The sequence below is a fragment of the Myripristis murdjan genome, chromosome 13 (assembly GCF_902150065.1).
Source record: "Myripristis murdjan chromosome 13, fMyrMur1.1, whole genome shotgun sequence".
Classification (NCBI taxonomy): Eukaryota; Metazoa; Chordata; class Actinopteri; order Holocentriformes; family Holocentridae; genus Myripristis; species Myripristis murdjan.
In genome coordinates, this window is record NC_043992.1 from 36,967,455 (window position 1) to 36,985,733 (window position 18,279).

General features: G+C 39.7%; 1 protein-coding gene across 1 annotated transcript in view; it reads left to right on the forward strand.

The window, feature by feature from the left end:
• tenm4 (teneurin transmembrane protein 4) overlaps nt 1-18,279 on the forward strand; it is a 168,525-nt gene that overhangs the window by 38,406 nt on the left and 111,840 nt on the right. Inside the window, exons 2-3 of the mRNA XM_030066430.1 lie at nt 6,438-6,724; nt 7,859-8,125. Coding sequence (XP_029922290.1) covers nt 6,502-6,724; nt 7,859-8,125 — 490 coding nt within the window. The 5' untranslated portion in view covers nt 6,438-6,501. The remainder of the gene's footprint in view (nt 1-6,437; nt 6,725-7,858; nt 8,126-18,279) is intronic.

An 18,279-nucleotide genomic window follows, 5' to 3' on the forward strand; every position in this document is an offset into this window, starting at 1 on the left:
TTTCCAAGAAGAAGTAAGTGGTGCCTGTCTGGAGCTTTCCTCGCTCTCAATGGGCCCTGTAGACAATGTCCTTGATATCTGCCCAAATTTCCTCCCTGTTGCACTACAGGCTACTTGTGTGCGTGGATGTTTGTGCGCTAGTATTGTGAACTCACTGTCACTAATCCTTGGATTACGTGATTAGATTAGATAAATAAAAAACCTGTAATAAACCAGGACTACTTTTTAAAATTTTTTTATTACTTCTAAGTGATTAAAGTTATATTTCCTGACTCCTTAATGAATTATTTACAGATGTTATAACTTCCAATTTGATTATAGTGTATTAAACTATGTTAATCGTATTATACTAATCTAAATGAGTATTGTGCTGTATTTCTTGGCCATTTGTAAGAGCAGAATGCATGAAAATAAGTAGAGCCTCCAGAAAATATTTAAGCCTCCCGTTCTCTTCAAATTTACTAATTTAAAGCTCTGGAAAATTATTATAATAAAAATTGTGACACAAGTGTTTGTGTCAGGTACTTTATGTTTCTTGTTGACTACCCAAATAACCCTTTATATAAAACATTACCCCAAAGTTCTTGTGGGAATTGCACGTTCCCCTCTCTAGTGTGTACAGGTATGGATGTGTTAGGTGAGGGCCCTAACGCAGACAGAAGATTTTTGAAGATTATAAATGCCCTGCTAGTTCTCCCAATATCATCGTCATACATAAATAAATAAATAAATAAATAGATAAATAAATATCATGTTGATATTTCTAATATGTTTTATACAGCTAAAACAGCCTGGGGTCAAACAGGCCCCACCTGTGGGCACCAAATGTGTACAGGACATTGAAAACACATCATCATGCTGATTTTGTGTTTACCCAGTTGTCCCAATGAAATTAGGAAAAGTCAATAAATATGAAGTTAATCATTTATTTAGAGACATTAAACACTGAATGGGGTCACACCGACCCCAAAGATAATAGGAGAGTAAACTGATGCAAACACTGCAAGCAGCAGATTGTATGAAATGTCATCACTGATCAGTAAAGCATTGTTTAAGTTGTAGCCATCGGTAGTGTTTTAGTGATCACAGACATATAACCTGGTGTCAACCCAGATGACACTCCTGTAGGAATCAGCCAAACATCGTCCATGTGCTTTAGTTTGTGTGTATGGGTGTGTCGAGCGATCGTGGGAGTGGGGTTGCCAAGATATTACTTCCTTGCCCAAGAATGTCAGGCAACATTTGGCACTTGATCCCGTAAAAACCTATGACATGTGAAGAGCAGCATGCCATTAATTATCATGGAAACTAGGGTTATGTCCACCAGCCAGAGAAGGAAGCCTAGATTTATATGCAGCAGCAATGAATAGCAATTCTCAACACACTGCTAATTGTCTGATGGATAGTACAGGACCATTTGCATTTATATTGTACCCCAAACACCTCCCACCTACTTCAGCCTCATATTTAAGTAACTCCTGACAGTGGGGCAGTGGTCACTACGATCTGCCTATTAAAACCTCTACAAGTGTTCAACAGGGGTTTCTGTCACCCCATGTCCGCACTGTTGGCAGCTTGGATGATGGATCACTTCTGACTCATAGATGGTGGTGGTGTGAGACGCTTGTTTTGAGAAGTCGAATCACCTATTTTTAGCCATGTTGGTGTCATGTTCCATAGTGCAACATCGTGATGATGAGTTAAGATTCATAGCTAGACAGCAAGTGCTAATGTGGCTGAATTAATTGGGGAAAAAAATACCGAAAAACAACATTCAGCCACAAGGATGAACGTCTTCAATCTCTACGCCGTGTTTTGAGATGTTTATTCCGGTAGTCTTTCAAATAAAAGGGAGCTGGGAAGCTGTAAATGACTGCAATCAACTTCTAGTCTACTTTGCACTTACCAGGAAAATCTATTGTTTACCAAACAAATAGGGATATACTGATCAGATGTCCCGGGGCCTATTCCAATTGCTGATTCTTAGCGTGATTGGTCGATCGTCTGTCCAATTGTCAATCGAGTGCAGGCATTCTGCTAACAACAGCACATCATTTAAGGCAGTGAGTTTCCAGTGTAGAATTGTGTTCAAGAGATTGTGGCTGCATGACATAGCTGGCCCCTATGCAAATGAGTAATTTTTCCCAAAATATAGTAATTACATGTTATTGTGTGCAAGATGGCTAAGTGCTGACTCATCTATTGCTACTGGCAACACACGAAAGGTATTTCAGTGAAGCAGCATAGGCCCTACCCTCTGTCCGATATAATAAACAGGATCTGATGTATGATCACGGGCTGGTAATCTCAAAACACAGTGTCAGAAATGAACTGTCAATGCCAGATGGACAACATGTGGAGAGTACGCCACATACGTTCTGCTGACTGCTGAAAATTGACTCATACTTTTTTACTGCATACACTGAGGCCTAACTGCTTTCCTGATTTAGCTATCGAAGCCTTTTTTATTTTTTATTTTGAGTTGTCTGTCAGCCAATCAGCAGTGACCAATTTAGAACATTTATTGGCTAATTATGATCGGGGGCCAAGCAATCATAATCACCATCTGCAGGAATACGAGGGAGTGCGGTAAAGTGATAGAACTCTGATTATCCATACATCGGGAAATTTTCCACAGTCTTCCTAGGAATTAATGGACTTCCAGTGAACAGCTAAACATCCTGATAGCATGTAAGTTAGGGTTGGGCAGTATATTTAAAATCACATATAAAAAATATCTTTAACTGAATACCTCGATATTGATATTGTGACAATATTGCAGGAGTGACTATTGGAGCATTCATCGGATATTTACACACAAGAGATTTCCAATAAGCAATCATTATTAATGTGGATATGGTGACCAGGCATATAAACATAAACAATAAAACAGATAATAAGTTAAAAATATACATATTATTTTACTGCAGCCTTTAAAACAGGCTGATACCACATCATCATATTAGACTATCTAAAGATCCAAATGATACCTACTATCATACTTTTGATATATTGCCCAGCCCTAGTGCCAGTGTGTGGTCATTTGATTAATAGACAGCTCCCCACCCACTTCCATCCCTCACACACACACACACACACACACACACACACACACACACAGCACAGATCTTAATATAGACCTAAGTAACATCACTGTTTCTGATGGCTTCACTAGTCACCATTATTGCTCATTGCTCATTGCCTCTATCAGTAGAGCCACATTATCGCTTGGCTTACAGCTGCCATATATTTGTTTTGCGCTCCAAGACAAACCCCTTTCTTCCCTTGCCTGTTATAGACAATACAGCTGAAAAATGTAGACTCTGCAAATGTTTTAAAGGGGAAAACAGACCATCCATCATTTCTTTTGTCTATACAGAGAGGCTTCAATTGATTTTGGATCATTGCATAGATATGCAGTTAGCTTCTCTTTGGCACTGCTCAAGCTCGGCAGCTCAGGCTTTAGAGAATCATTGTCTTTGAAATGAAAGCAAGTGATTTGTATCTTTGTTTTAGAGATTTCGATCTGTGACATTTTTCATTTTTCAGCAGCCTTTGTAAATAAGTTTTCTAACTTAGTCTTTGTAAGTGTACCCTCATTAACCTTCGCCTCTCAGTGTTTCAGTCTACTACTTAAAATCCCCTGCGTCTAATCGAGAGTTGATAGTACGGTTTAAAAATAACACTGATGATTTCTTACTTCTGTTTCTTGCCATGGTTGTTGAAATATCTTGGTTAAATAAAAGCGACTGTGTTTATTGTCTTAACATACCGGTACAGTAGAATAGTACAGCGTTGGCATTTTCTTTGTTTTGGCTCGCTCTCCCAGGATTTAGACTTAGACAGATGAACAAGAACAACAGCTTTGCTCTCTGGCTTTGAAGCACAAAGATAATACCAGATGTAGTCTATTTACAAAGTAAAACACTCCTTAGTTATACAGTAGTTTTTTTTTTTTTTGTCTGAAAAGCATGACAGCTGCACTCAAGATGGGCAAGTTCTTTCCAGGACCCAGATTTGCATCCCGCATCATCTGTCATTGTACACAGCCTGTTGCATCTTTGAAAAAGTCCTCTGGGTTTCCCATGGCCTCAAAGGTACATCTCATTGCATACCAGCCGATGAGGAGGAAGGGCTGTGCATGAGAGAGATGGCCAAAGCACTGAGCCTGGCCCTTTGGAAGCAAAAACAATGAACTTTACAGAACATTCTCAAAACTTTACAAAGCTGCTTGTTCTCCTCACTCTCACATTTGCATAGCATCAAGGATCTCGAGCAAAAGGTAAAAAATTAGCAACCCATACAAGCTGCGTCTGAAATGTTGGGAGCAGCTGAAGAGCTCTTGCCGCTGCAGAGAGGGAGCGTTTTCCCCCCCCCCGTGTGGCGGAGGTCCTGGTATTGAGGCCCCAAGTCATTAATCACCCGGATCTTTTCAGCTGTCAATACATACAAAAAGAAACCCCCAAACTCAACAATGGTGTCTTCAATAAAAAGTTTTTTTCCAAGTAGGGCCAAATATAGTTCACTGAGGATTATTGTTTACTGTTCTGTCCGGCACAAATCTCATACAGTATTCATAAAGAGCTTATCTTGTGGGAAAATCCTTGTCTGAACAACACAGGCGTATTGTCAGTCAAAACTCCCAGATTTGCCGGGAGTAATTTTTATCTCTTTTTTTCGGAGAGCTGTGTTCCTTTATCGACTGTTTTGCCTTCTGCATTTGCTTTTATTAAAATACTTTTTCAAGTATGGCACTAAGTGGTATGGAGGTAGAAGGTTACCGCATAAAAGACAACTTGTGTTAGGAGCAGTTTCCATTTCCTCTCTGAAAAATGAATAAAAAGAAACATTATGCTATTACATAAGGGTCAGTATAGTGTAGGAATATGTCGTGTACATTAGCATACACACTCAAATACACATACAGATGTATAAATTTATAAATAGATATATGACTCAGATATAGGCCTGTGGCATGAAAGCAGGCAAATGCATTATCAAGACTTAGTGCTGCAGTATCTGTGCTCGTTAATTCGCTATGTTCTCTAATTGAGCTGCAAAGTAAACAGTGGCCAAGCCTCTAATCAAGTTTATATCCAGATTGACATTCGTTAAGCCAACTCAATATTTTTTTAAACCATGAGATCAGTTAAAATGAGCTGTGTGCGAAGTAGCATCCTTTGAGCGATATCACACATTAATATTCACCGTGCCACATTGCAGCTGCAGCCCGACACTTATTTACAATTATTTATGCCTTTATTTGACTACTGCACGTTTCTCTGTTTATTTGTTCTTTTAACTCTTTAACCCACTCATTTTTAACTTGTAAGAAATGGTTTTAGCAATGTTTTTTAAATTTGAATATATTTTTCTTTTTTTTTTGTTTACCATCTAAAATATTCTACCCCCACCCCACCTGAGTCAAGACAAGGGGTAAAAAAAAAATAAATAAATAAAAAGCAGCGCACAGTTGAATGTCAACGCCCACTATCGATCTTATACTCACTGATGTTTTGGAGCATGACACCTTTGGTTTTATGTCTCAGATTTTAATCATCTCTGCAGGTTCAGTGTGGTCCAGGGTTTGTTCGGCTCCTCACTTTTGAACCAGTGATGATTTGTTACTTATAAACAGCACAATTCAAGGAAGGACACGTGCCACTTTTACACATGCTGGAGGGCCCAGCATTTCTATACGGCACATAAAATGGAATATTTGTGGGAGACTCGCATCGTAAACTTTATGGGAGTAAGATTTGCTGTGCTGTATTTTATTAAAACGAATCCTCTCCCTCTCTCTGTCTGTGTATGCTGACATTATGTGCTGCTGGAAAACATGCATTTGTATTTTATTTCATTTTGGATGTGGCATGCACATATTTGACTTTGGATTATTCCAAATGAATTGCATATGTGTGTGATGTGTCTGCTATTAATGCTATTAGCTATATCAAATTTTAAATGATCACCTTGCATTATTTTAGAGAGTAATAGATACAGATGGAATGAAAAACAGCGTTCATTACTTTGATTACAGATCCTCTCATAAATAGATGATTAATTGTTTGTTCAGAAATGTAAAAAAGGCATTTTGATAATGAGATTAGGGACACGTACTCATATTGAAATGATATAGCTGTGTGTAATAATGTAATGATATGATAGTTACAAAAATTATTACCGATTTTCTTTAGTCAGAAGAAAATTAATTCAAACGTAATTTCAAGGAATTAGATTGGGTTACTGACTTTGAGTTCAGCGTATTATATATTCAGCATATAATCAGCATATACTCTCTCATTAAAAGGAAAAACAGTGATTACATTTGAAAGCGACAGAGCTGTGAAGGCATGTTCTCAGACAGATTTCAGTGTCCTAACTTGTTTATTTTTTTCTGTGTGTGTCTGTGTGTGCATTGTTTGCTCCTTTCACAGAGTCACTCAGACTAAGTTGGCATCGTAACCCAGATTTGATGTTGAAAAAAGAGCGGGGGCAGCCATGGAAGTGAAGGAACGCAGACCCTACCGCTCACTCACTGCCCGGCGGGACACAGAGCACCGTTATACCAGCTCCTCAGCAGACAGCGAGGATGGCAAACCCAACCCCAAATCCTACAGCTCCAGTGAAACACTAAAGGCCTTTGACCAGGACTCAAGGATGGCCTATGGGAGCCGTGTCAAGGACATGGTTCATCACGAAGTGGATGAGTTCAGCCGGCAAGGTTAGTCTGTGTGTTCTCAATATCAGAAACGATGTGCTTTCGCAGCAATAGAGGAAACTGTCTTTGCCTGATATTCCAGTACTGGCCATCTGCAAGTACATTAACAGTGCAAAAGAGCAATGAAAAGACCACTAGTTTCAGGACACTTCTTTGAATATATGCATCATTGCTTTTTAATGAGCAGTCCCTTGGTAATTCAAATTCTGTCACTGTCGAGGTCACTTTGAACAGTTTTACTATCAACAGCAGTGGCCAGGGATTGAACTTGTCACGCCAGTGTTAAAAACTGCATGGTAGACATGCACATCTGCACCTGCTGGATCAAATGTATTATTGATCGCTGTAGTTCAAATAAAATGTCACGGCGCTGTCAAGATGGCCTCAAATTCAAATGAAGTGCAGGTGCTGCAAAACTCGTTTGAATACGCAAAAAAATAAGATAAAAGATACGCATTTCTAATTGTGGTGACTCAAATTCCTGAGATGGTGCACTGAATGAAAGAAGCAGCAACCCTGTTTTTCAGTAAACAAGCGCTTAATTGTGTCTGGAAATTTCCAGCAGGGATAAAACTTGCAGAGATGCTAAAATCAGAGATGCTCCCTTTAAAAGTCTCCCGACCTCCTGCGGTAGTACTAATTATCTAGGTAGAGGACTTATGAGAGAGAAAAATGATGAGACATTATTGAGTATTAATACAAGCCACGTCTCTGCTTTCAAATGTGCCATTTAAAGAAGTTCAAGTTGTGAATTTGGGGTTAGAGAACTGCCATTATCTTTGCTGGGTGGTAATGAGAAGGGTAGAGGTATGTGATGCTGTTTTGATGTCTTTTACTGTCTTCTTTTGTGTCCAAATGAGTCGATGATGATGTGAAAAAAAAAATCCCAGCTTTTCTGTTTTAAAGCAATAACGTTTACTTGAATATTAAATGTGCTATGATCTCCATGTGACTCCTCGATTAGTGCTTGTTTACAAGAGGTAAACCATTGCTTTTTAGTGGTATTATACATTTCAAGGCCATCATATTACTGTCATCTTTTTCTACAAGGAATACAGTTCATTATGTTGACTGAAGCTCTAAGTGGCAGATTTAATTTTCTGAGCAACGTCTTTGTGGGCTTTGCTGCTGGAGCAGACTTTTCCCTCAGAGACCTTGGCTTTGGTGAGGCCCTGCCGTCCCACGTAGCGACTTACAGGACTGACCTGGGGCTGCCACATCGCGACTACTCAGTCAGTGTGGGCTCCGATGCTGACACAGAGACGGATGGCATCATGTCGCCGGAGCACGCGGTCAGATTATGGGGCCGCAGCAACACCAAGTCAGGCCGCAGCTCCTGCCTGTCCAGCAGGGCCAACTCCAATTTGACCCTCACCGACACTGAACACGAGAACACAGAAAACGGTAAGGCCTCACTTTTCTCTCTGCCCGTGATTTCCTACTCGCTAGGCTACACTGTTACGTGATCCTGTACTGTGTCTGATTTTCTGTGGATTTGATTTTGTTGCTTACATGGAACGGACTGGAGCATTTTCAGTATACACTGAAGCAGGATCACTTCTTTGAGACTGTGAGAAGTGTGGCTGTTGACATGGGGCAGTGAGAGACTAGAGGATGATTAAAATGGTTTCGGATTTGTTTGGTTTCTGATATTCTCAACTGGAACCCATACAACCATAAGATGAGTTGCATCTTCCCTCTCTTCACAAATTGTCTGGGTAAGTTTTTGGCCCTCGGGATATAACTACTCCACTGTGACTAAATTGAAGTTGACAGTTCTCATTAAGCTCTTTAAATCTCTATTCATATCCTTTGGAAGCTTGTTTAAGGAACAACTTATTTACGCTGTGACCTCTGGAAGAAACACCGCTCAGCAGTATTCCCATACTGCTATACCAAATACCATTTCCTCTGCCTTGCATCACAGGGGGACCGTTATTCTTGTATGCTTGTTTTGCTGCAGCTGCACTGTGTGTGGATGTGGATAGGCAACGATTTGGCAGATGCCTGTTGGTGGTGTTTGGAAACAGGAAACAGGAAGTCATATTTACTGGATCCATCTCCTCGTGGTTTGGTGTTCTAATTTGGCCCCAAGGGACCAGTGAGCCTGTGCGCTCGCTCAGAAGGTCTTGAGCTCAGAGAATATGTCACTATGAGACATGTCAAGAGCAGACCTGACTGAGCTTGTGTGGGCACAGGAAAATGCCAGAAAATAATAGCAGCCTGGTGGAGGTATTCTTATTCAAATTGTAGATCACTGTGCCATAAAGCCAAAACATTTAGGAATTTTTTTGGAAAAAGGAAATGCCATTTGGATGCTCAGCTGGGTCCCCACAGCGCAAGTAGATTCACTTGCAACTTATTAATTACTTGGAAGGTGTGTGTACACTGCCGAAAGGAAAAAGCTCCTGGCACACATACTAAGCAGTGTGGAGGCAGATTTCAGTTCCAGACAGGTTTTCTTCAATAACATCGTCCTTTATATTACCACTCCTTTTTTGTTTACTTGAATTGCTGCCAAAATGGGTTATATTTCATTTTTTGGACACCGGGGTGCTATGTGGCAACATTTTTAAGTTCTCTTGTGCATTATGCAAAGTTAAAACCAAACCTAAATCATGCATATTAACTGGCAGATTTATGATACTGCTCCCAGGATCTATTGGAGATAGAGGAACTCATCAAGGGCCTAGCGGCAAAATTCTAATTGCCCCTGCACAGCCTTGCAGAGAACCTTGTGAATAGTTTTGCATTTCAGAGCGTGTCACATTATGTATTAGCTTCTTATTATAACTGACAGAAATGACTCTTGGAAGTGGAATCCATTTGCCCGAATGACTCAGGGAGAGAACGTGGCATCCCTCTGCTTGATCATCTGAGCTGCCAGGGGACTTGAATTTGGGTGCATTGTACATAATTAAAGAGAATCTCCTTGGATGGCTGTTCAGATACACGGGGATGTATGCTGAGCACCCGTAGCTGCAGCATCATGCTACTGGTGTTTGTCTCTGAGAGCCCAAACGACATTCTAAGTAGCTTTTTATTCCAGTCACCCAAGCAGAAAGAGCACTTGCATTCAGCGTTTAATTCAGTAATGCCTAATAACATACAATTTATATATGGCAAGTTAATTAAAATCCATCGAGCTGGCGTGCTTGTGTGTGCTTTAATCTCTTTAAATCAACAAACCATTTACTCCGCTTTAATGTATTCAAGCCGCTGGGCAGTGCTCCCCTCTCCACATGTGACTTACTTGACCCTGGTTTTAATGCATGCAAATAAGGAATAGTGATTTTGGAACAATTTTCTAGATGCTCAAGTGATTTTGAGGCATGCACTATATAAATAAAAACCTTGGTGATTATTGCATGCTAGTCTAAGAATCAGTCTAATTGAGGTACTTCAAATATAGTTGACAATATGTGCCATGGATTGATTTTCTGGAATACAACTTAGTTTTGGTTGCAAATGCCAGTCTATTGCTATGCACTGATCGCTCTCAGACGTTTTTATCCTTAGCTATTGAGTGGGTGATTAGTATATGTCTGGAACAGATTGTTAGAGTGTGTCTGTCTATCCGTCTGTGTATGTGTGTGCGTCTGTGTCGATGTCCATGTGCACGGGTGGGTGGTTATGTGCATGCCCTGTGTATGTGCATGTTTTTTACTGGGCTACGTTTATGCTTTGTGTTTATGTGTGTGTGTGTTTGGGAGTGTGTGTCACCTCCCCATGCTGCTTCTGGTCCCTAGGGAGCTCCTTCAGGGCACTTACAGCAGCGGGCGACTGCTGAGTCATAGCACATACAGAGGCTGAACATCATGCAGACTAGTCCAGCCTGCTGGGTTTGGGAGAGGGCTGCTGCTCCTGGGTTTTACCCCATCGCGGCTTATCCAGATGTGTGCTCTAATCCCAACTTTCCCCCATTGTCATGGTTACCCTATCACGTCTCCGTAACCATGAGAACCAGCAGTGCAGATAGGCACAAAAGCCTGCGGAGGGTCTGTTTTTATTCATGTGTACCGTAACCTGCAGAGATAAATAATGCGGCTTAGTCCTACACAGTGCCTGTTGATAGAAAAATGCTTGTGTGACTGACACTGGCATTTTTCTAACGATAAAATGTAATTAGTTCCAGTGGGTGGTTAGTTGTGTACAGCTTTTGCTTTCCCTCACTCTGTCCTCATGGGAGATCTGTACTGTATTGATTAAGGAGATACATATATAGCTACACTTTGATCTTGCTTTAACATGTGCTTTGGCAATGTAGTCAGTCCTTTTACATAGTAAACACTATTAAGAGCAAAACAATTTCACTCAAATTTGAAATATTGTCTGATAAGTATGGGTTTTTTAATAACATACCAATGAAAAGTGATGAGTCATACATTATAAAACTCATCTCAGTGATATTTAGTTTTAGGAAATAGTTTATTTTTTTATTACTGCTCATTACTCAATCTAGGTAGCTGTAGGCAATGCTGCAGGGCAAAGCCTGTAGGAGCTCCAGAGAAAGCTTATTGTGAAAGAGAGAGTCACTATCTCCAGCTCCTTTTTACTTTTCAGCAACCAGTGGATGTTTCTGTTCAGAACCCCACTTAATGTCTTAAATTGCTGAATCAACTCTTATTTTTTTTTAGAGCTATTTCAGTTGCATCTGGAAGACAATCCTGACTGCTGATAATGTTTGAGGAGTAACAAAATCATGTCATTACTGTGACTTTGGTAGAGATCATATACCAGTTATATCTGTTTTGTTCAAATGACGGCAGCAGGCTTCATAAGAGGGCTACAATATTCTCTGTGTCCATACATTTGCATACAACGCACATGATTACTTTTTATCTGATATACCAAGAAACCATTAAAATAGCACATTTTTGAAGTCAGAGGAAATATTCATCCATTGTCCAACGCTTTGAAGTAGCAAGTAAAAAATAGCACTTGAAGATGAATAATGGTCCGGTTTCTCAATTCAGTCTCATTCTTTTTCTGCTTGATTAAACACAAGTCATCAATCAGCATTTTCACCTTCAAAGCACATAGTAGCTAATGTGCTGATGTGATCATGCTTTTAGTTGGGTAAGAGTGATATTTATTGATGTTGAGAAAAGTGGCTAGTGGCTACTTTTTTAATGTCCTCGTTGCTGCAGATTAACACTCAGTGCTCACAGTGGAACATTCTGCACTACTTACTGTATTAATAACACTTTTGCTATTACTACTAATAATACTAACACCACTACACCAATGTCTTGCTAGTTATTGCTACTACTACAGCTTGGACTGGAGTACTACTGTTTGTATTTCATAGTTATGAAACAGTAGTACTACTTCTAATAGCAATAATAATAATAATAATAATAATAATAATAATAATAATAATAATAATCATCATCTTCTCTGAAAAGTTGCAAAATACAACATGAGACAAATACACGAGAAACAAAAAAACTCTTGCAGGGAGTGTAAACTTCTCGATGAGGATGCTTGGGTTTATTCCCTTGCTACCTGTATCACATGCCACTTGCAAGGTGCGAAACTTTGAACTGTTGAAAGATTGAGGTTAAGAGCTCCAGGGTGGTGCTCAGTGACTGAATCTTTGAACATAGCATGACTGTCTTCAAGGGACTGGTGTTCCTCGTAGAAATATGTCACAGCCCCAAAAGGTTGAGGCGCTTTGAAAAGCAAATCTCCTGCAGATTCCAGCTTGAGTGAGGAGGAGGGGGGTTTGTACCTCAGCCATTCCCCAACTCCATGTTGATATTGAAGCATTGAAAGAACTTTTGTTCATTGCTATTCGCCCGTGTTATTCTTGGTCCTAGCCACTTCTACCTTGCACAGAAAAGCAGCCACTGAGCTTGAGGATGATTACTCGGTGTACTTACTGTGAGGAAATTGCCCCTTTGGTGCTTGGTTTTCCTGTGATGACACTGGTGTTGTATCTTTCCAATTAATCCTGGTGAACTGGAAACGAGAGTTTGCAAATGTTACAGCAACATAGCTATTGCGCCGTTTAAAGGATGGCTGGTTATTGCACTGCAAACAGTCCATAATGACTAATAAAATAAAAGATGGCCCAGTTGGTGTTTTTTGGATCATTGTGTTCTGGACTACAGATCAGTAATGACAGAGCAGTATCAGAAAGAACCAGGTCTGAAATGTACCCATGGCTTAAGGATAGGTTGCTGTGAATAATCACGGAACAAACAGTAAATTATGCATTTTTATGCTTTGATAAAAGTCAGTGTACCTTAATCTTGTACTCATAGACTGTGCACACGGCTGCTGATGGCCACGCCCTCCTGAGGTGAATAAGCAAATTTCTTTGATGCACACTCCGCATTTGAGATGCATTTTATCTTTGAACTGATTCCCTGGAGCTTTGCCACCATATTAGGAGCCTGTGGGGTGAAGTGAAAATCAGACTTCCAATTAGATGAGACGCTTCCTGCATTACAGGGCTGGATTCATCAGGGCATGTTTTACAGCAGTGTGCTAGGACCACAGAGATGGAGTTTTCTCAATGTGACCTTGGAGGAGCAGTAGCATATGCATAGACACACACACATATACATGTGCCAACAAACATGAATATTGTCAAGGGACATGTGCAGATGAAATAAAGAAAATGCTGACAATTTTAAGGTTAAACAAAACAAAACAAAACAAAACAGTTCTCATAGCAAAATAAGAACAGTAATGTTTTCAGGTCTCACTGATTTTTACATCAAAAGAGTTGTAGAAACAAGTCATAGAGTCATGTGGTGCATAAATCCTTAATTATAATTCAATTAACACTGTCTTTATTTATTTATTTATTTATTTATTTTTTACCATTTAACCATGTAAGTTAAATGGTTTAAAGTTTGTTTACAGTTTTCATTTGATTGATATTTTAGAATATTCCAATAGTATGACATGGAAATCAGTGGTGCAATGTAATGACTTTGACTTGGGATAGTAATGAAAAGATGTATTGTAAAATGGCTCCACTCAAACATCGTAAAAGACTATATAGAACAATTCTTTTGATGTTATCTTTCAGCGCTGCACTGCAGGGTTTTGTTATTGATCACAGTCCTAGCCTGTTGCTCTCCACATACTGTGCTCTGTAAGATCTGCCATATTTAATAACGGTGTTGAACATAAATATAAACATTGTAGCTGCAGGCTGCACTGAACCTGCTCTTGTTTCTGTGGGTTATCACAGTGGTAACAAAACTGAACAAAAATATCACAAGAAATTAAAAACTTGGGTCCACAATCCCTTCATCTGTGTACAGGACCAAAAGAAGTGACTAAATAATGAATGAAATGAATTTCTCAAACAATTTTTCAGAAACGATGTACCTTGTCTCGAACTATTAAAGGACATCAGTTTGGATTTCGTTTTTCATAGCTTTCTTTCCATGTGAAAAATTGTCATGGCCAATTTCATTCAATTTACAGTAAGAAATGACATTAGAAATTACTCCCACATGAAATGTTTTGGGGTTTCCTGTTCAAACAATACAACAGATCAAAGGTTTTGAGGAAGATTAGAGCTCCTACAGATCCACAGTTGAGACTCTCATAAACTGTTGTTGAGCTAACAGCCTCTTGTTTATATCTGCCCAATTATTTGTATTCTATAGGAACCAACCCAAAACAATTATACCAATTATACAAGCATGATTAGCAATTATATCAATTACACTGTTGGAGCAAATATAGTTACTTTTTCTAAATATTATTCTGACACATGTTTGGCCCTTGGCATTAGAGATAGAGCAGACTGTGATCATACGCTGTGGGGCCAGTGTTTTGTGTTAAATATGGATCTGTAATTTCACTGCATCCACACAGAGCTAAACATGCAAGCTTGTTCTGAAATGGTCACAAGCATCGTAGCAGCCGAATATCAGGCAAAATGATACTTCAAAGAAATCACTAGTGGCTCCCTAGCTCACAGCCACGGTTATTTCCACCCCCAGTATTTCTTGTGAAGTAATTTATTTGTTTACTTTTTTGGCAGAGTCTCTGCTCAGATCATGGATTAGTAGAGATATTCTCTGGCTCATTTGCAGGCTAATTTGCTGGGTTTTAGAGGCCCTTGTGGACAGTTTTGGGCTGTTATCTGTGGAGTTGCATACCCGCTCCCTGCCAGTGCCTCTGACAGTCTAAACCAACAGCACATCAGGGCCCATCTTACCACCAAGGCTCAGGAGCCCCACTACGGCTCAAAGTACAACATGGAGCAGGATGAGCCCTCCCCTAATGGAGGATCATCCAAACCCTGTCTCACGACTTCTGCCCCCCTCTCAGCAATATCCATTTGATATACAGTCAATTATTCATGTTCCCAGTCTCCTTTTCATGAGATGTTCTCCCTGTTTCAAATGGGATACAAGTCAGTTGCAGTGATGTGCATAAATTTGGTCCTTATTGTTCCCTCACACTTAAAATCCCATTGAGCATAAATTTCAAAATGCAGTGATTTAACAGAAATTAAAAGCCTTTTGCAGAGGAACAGACACAAGGTGATTCTTTGAGCAATTATATAGTTCAGTAAATGTAGAGTATAGTATGTATAGTGGTGATCTTACGTGTCAGTGTTGGCATGAAAGAACTCCTTTAAATTGGCAATTAGACATTTTTTAAACAGTGCGCATATCGAGTGTTTCCCACAGAATGACACTGTAACTGTGGCAGCGGGCTGGGTGGGTGAGGGATTTTTGGCGAATGAAATTGCCTATTGACATTCTTTGAAAGAATACGTTTATTTCTCGTATTTCTCATTTCACCATTTCAATTCTAGTCAATTCTCTGCCTTATTTTAGTGTTTTTACTCCAACCTTTGCAACCTGCTCACCTTACTTTTCCGTTTGGTTCTCTTTCACCCACCCACACACATGCACACACACACACACACACACACACACACTCACACTCCTACACTTCTCAGTATCACACTGCACACACACAACCCCTTCTCTTTCTGTCGCTCTCCATCTACATGTCTGGTCTGCTCTGTTGACTTTCATCAGCAGCAGTATACTGTGTATATATCTATCTATATCTATATCTATATCTATCTATCTATCTATCTATATCTATCTATATGTATGTATGTATGTAAGTATATATGCATATGTATACACACACACACATATAGATATAGATATAGATATATACATAGTGCAGCAGCTCTGCTTTAGGTTGTAGTTTGCAGAGGTCTTCACTTACAGGCATCTGCAAATGAAACATAAATGGTTTACATTTGAAGATTCAAAACAGACATAAAAGAAAAAAAAATGCTTCCCATGTGGCCATGTGTGTGGTCATGAGCATCCATGATAGAAGATGTAACACATATCACAAATTGCTGTAAGCCAGAAAATCTCTCGTTTTCTCATGTCATGCGTCAGAATCGTTTGTCCATGTGAAGAATATGTCGAATTTCAAAATGCCCAGTATTTTCGGTGCATTTACTCCTAATGAAAGACCTGTGAGATTCCTTCCGTATGAAAATGCCATCGCATTCTGTGCACAGAACACAGAATTAAACACCGCAAACACAGCACAATACAGCAGTCAAGCTTCAGGGCACATTTAAATCACAGATGACAGCTACCTATGACAGTAATGGCAGAGCAGTAGCTTTCAACTGCATGGGTTACCAGTTCAGCATCTGTGTGGTTTGAGGACAGCTAAATGATAAATTATTTGCTACCTTCTCATTTTTGTCATAAAACTTTGTTAGTGCTATATGATACAAAAGGCACTTCAATATAGGAGCAATACACACACATGTAATTTTCACACACATAAAGACCCTCTGCTTTAAAAACCATGTTGTGCTGGGCAGCTCAGGGTCTTCCTGGATTATTTCTCACTCATTGAAAGTAGCTCAGCACAGGGAAATTTCTCAGACTGCATGTTGAAGAAAATAGCTTGGGACAGAAGCGTTAGAATTTTTTTTTTTTTTTTTTTTTACTCTCCCGTCTGAGGTTCCCCTCAAGTACCGCTGTCACACTGGAAACACAAGTCTTATCTCAGCCGTATGAATGGCCAGCTTTCTGCGGCAGGTCAGACCGGAGCTGCGTCCCCTCTGTCATCAAACCTCAGTGCTCGGACTGTGAGAATTACCTAGAAATCTAGACACACTTTGACCCGTTTTAAACCATGTTAGGCTGACTGATTGCGAGCTGAACACTAACAGCGATTTTGCAATATGTGGGATAAACAGCAGCGTTACCATGTCATTTGCTGCTGATGGAAAACTTGGGCCAGATCAGCTGCAAACATTTCCATACGGAGAGTCGAGGAAAGGATGGCCACCTGAGGCAGTTGTTTTCAAAATGTCAACTTGGACAGCTTGTTCTTGATAATAGAAAAGAATCAGCCAGCTGCCTGCTAAACAATTATTTTAAAAAAGAAAATATGCTCATATACCCACATGCATCAGTATAAGAGTGAGGTATGACTGAGGTGACATTATTATTAGGCGTTTGTAGAGAAGAATGAGGAATAAGAGGATGCAAGAGCGTCTTTTTTCCTTGACCTTGTTTATGTGCTCTCTTTTGCTTCTCCTAAATGCAATTTGTAGCAGAGAAAATTTGTATTCAAGTCTGGGAGATCACCCAGATGACCCCGATGATTAAAGTCAGAAAGCAAATTTTCATTTCATGCGGCTGGCTGTTTAAAAGTAAGGTTTGAGTCTAAAGAGCTATACCAACAGAACACAGGTTATGTCAGTAATTGGATGTTTAGCACTTTTGCATCAGGCTCAGCCAACTCCTTTTTTGGTTGTTTTTCATTGCATTCAGTACTTTTCCTAATATAGTATAGATATTAACCTTCTGATGCCAATGTACAAACAGAGAGGAGTTAGAAAAAGGAAAGGGACTGGCCGCTCACCGCTGGCAGAAGCCTAATGTTAAGAATCCCGCCTTCTGTAACCTCTGCGAACACTTAGTTTGAGTTTCAACTAAAAGTGCAACACATTGTTTTGGTTGAAATATTTCTATCTGTGCCCAGTCAAACCATGAAAAAATTACTTGACACAAGGTCAAAAAGTACTATAGACCACTGTTTATTCTGCATAATTGTAGTGCTAAAAGGACAAAACAATAGCTACCAAGCGAGCATCTGGTAATGACCTCTGCATCTCTGTCTCTCCTGCAACCAATTATAAAAAACGGCAATACAAACAGATCTGTGAAAAGCCTAGGAAAATATACCGAGATATAGTATACTCCATCACAATACAGAGGCTTCTTTCGTTAGCCGTGCTGTAGTTAACTAGCTATCATTTTGATGTTTAAGACAAGTGCATTTTCATATTCAGACATTTTTTTCCTCTCAAGAATGCAACACAATACGCGACAGGAGGATGAGAGAAATATGGTGCGTGCATTGGCAGAATATAGGAAAAGTTATGACAGTTTCAGTAGGAAGACAGAAAACATGAATTTCAGATTGGTCTCAGTGGTCTGTCTGCCTTCCCCTTCTTCCCCCCCCCCTCTGTTTCTGTCTATAATGTATTTACTGCTTTTCTGATGGTCTTCCTACTTTTT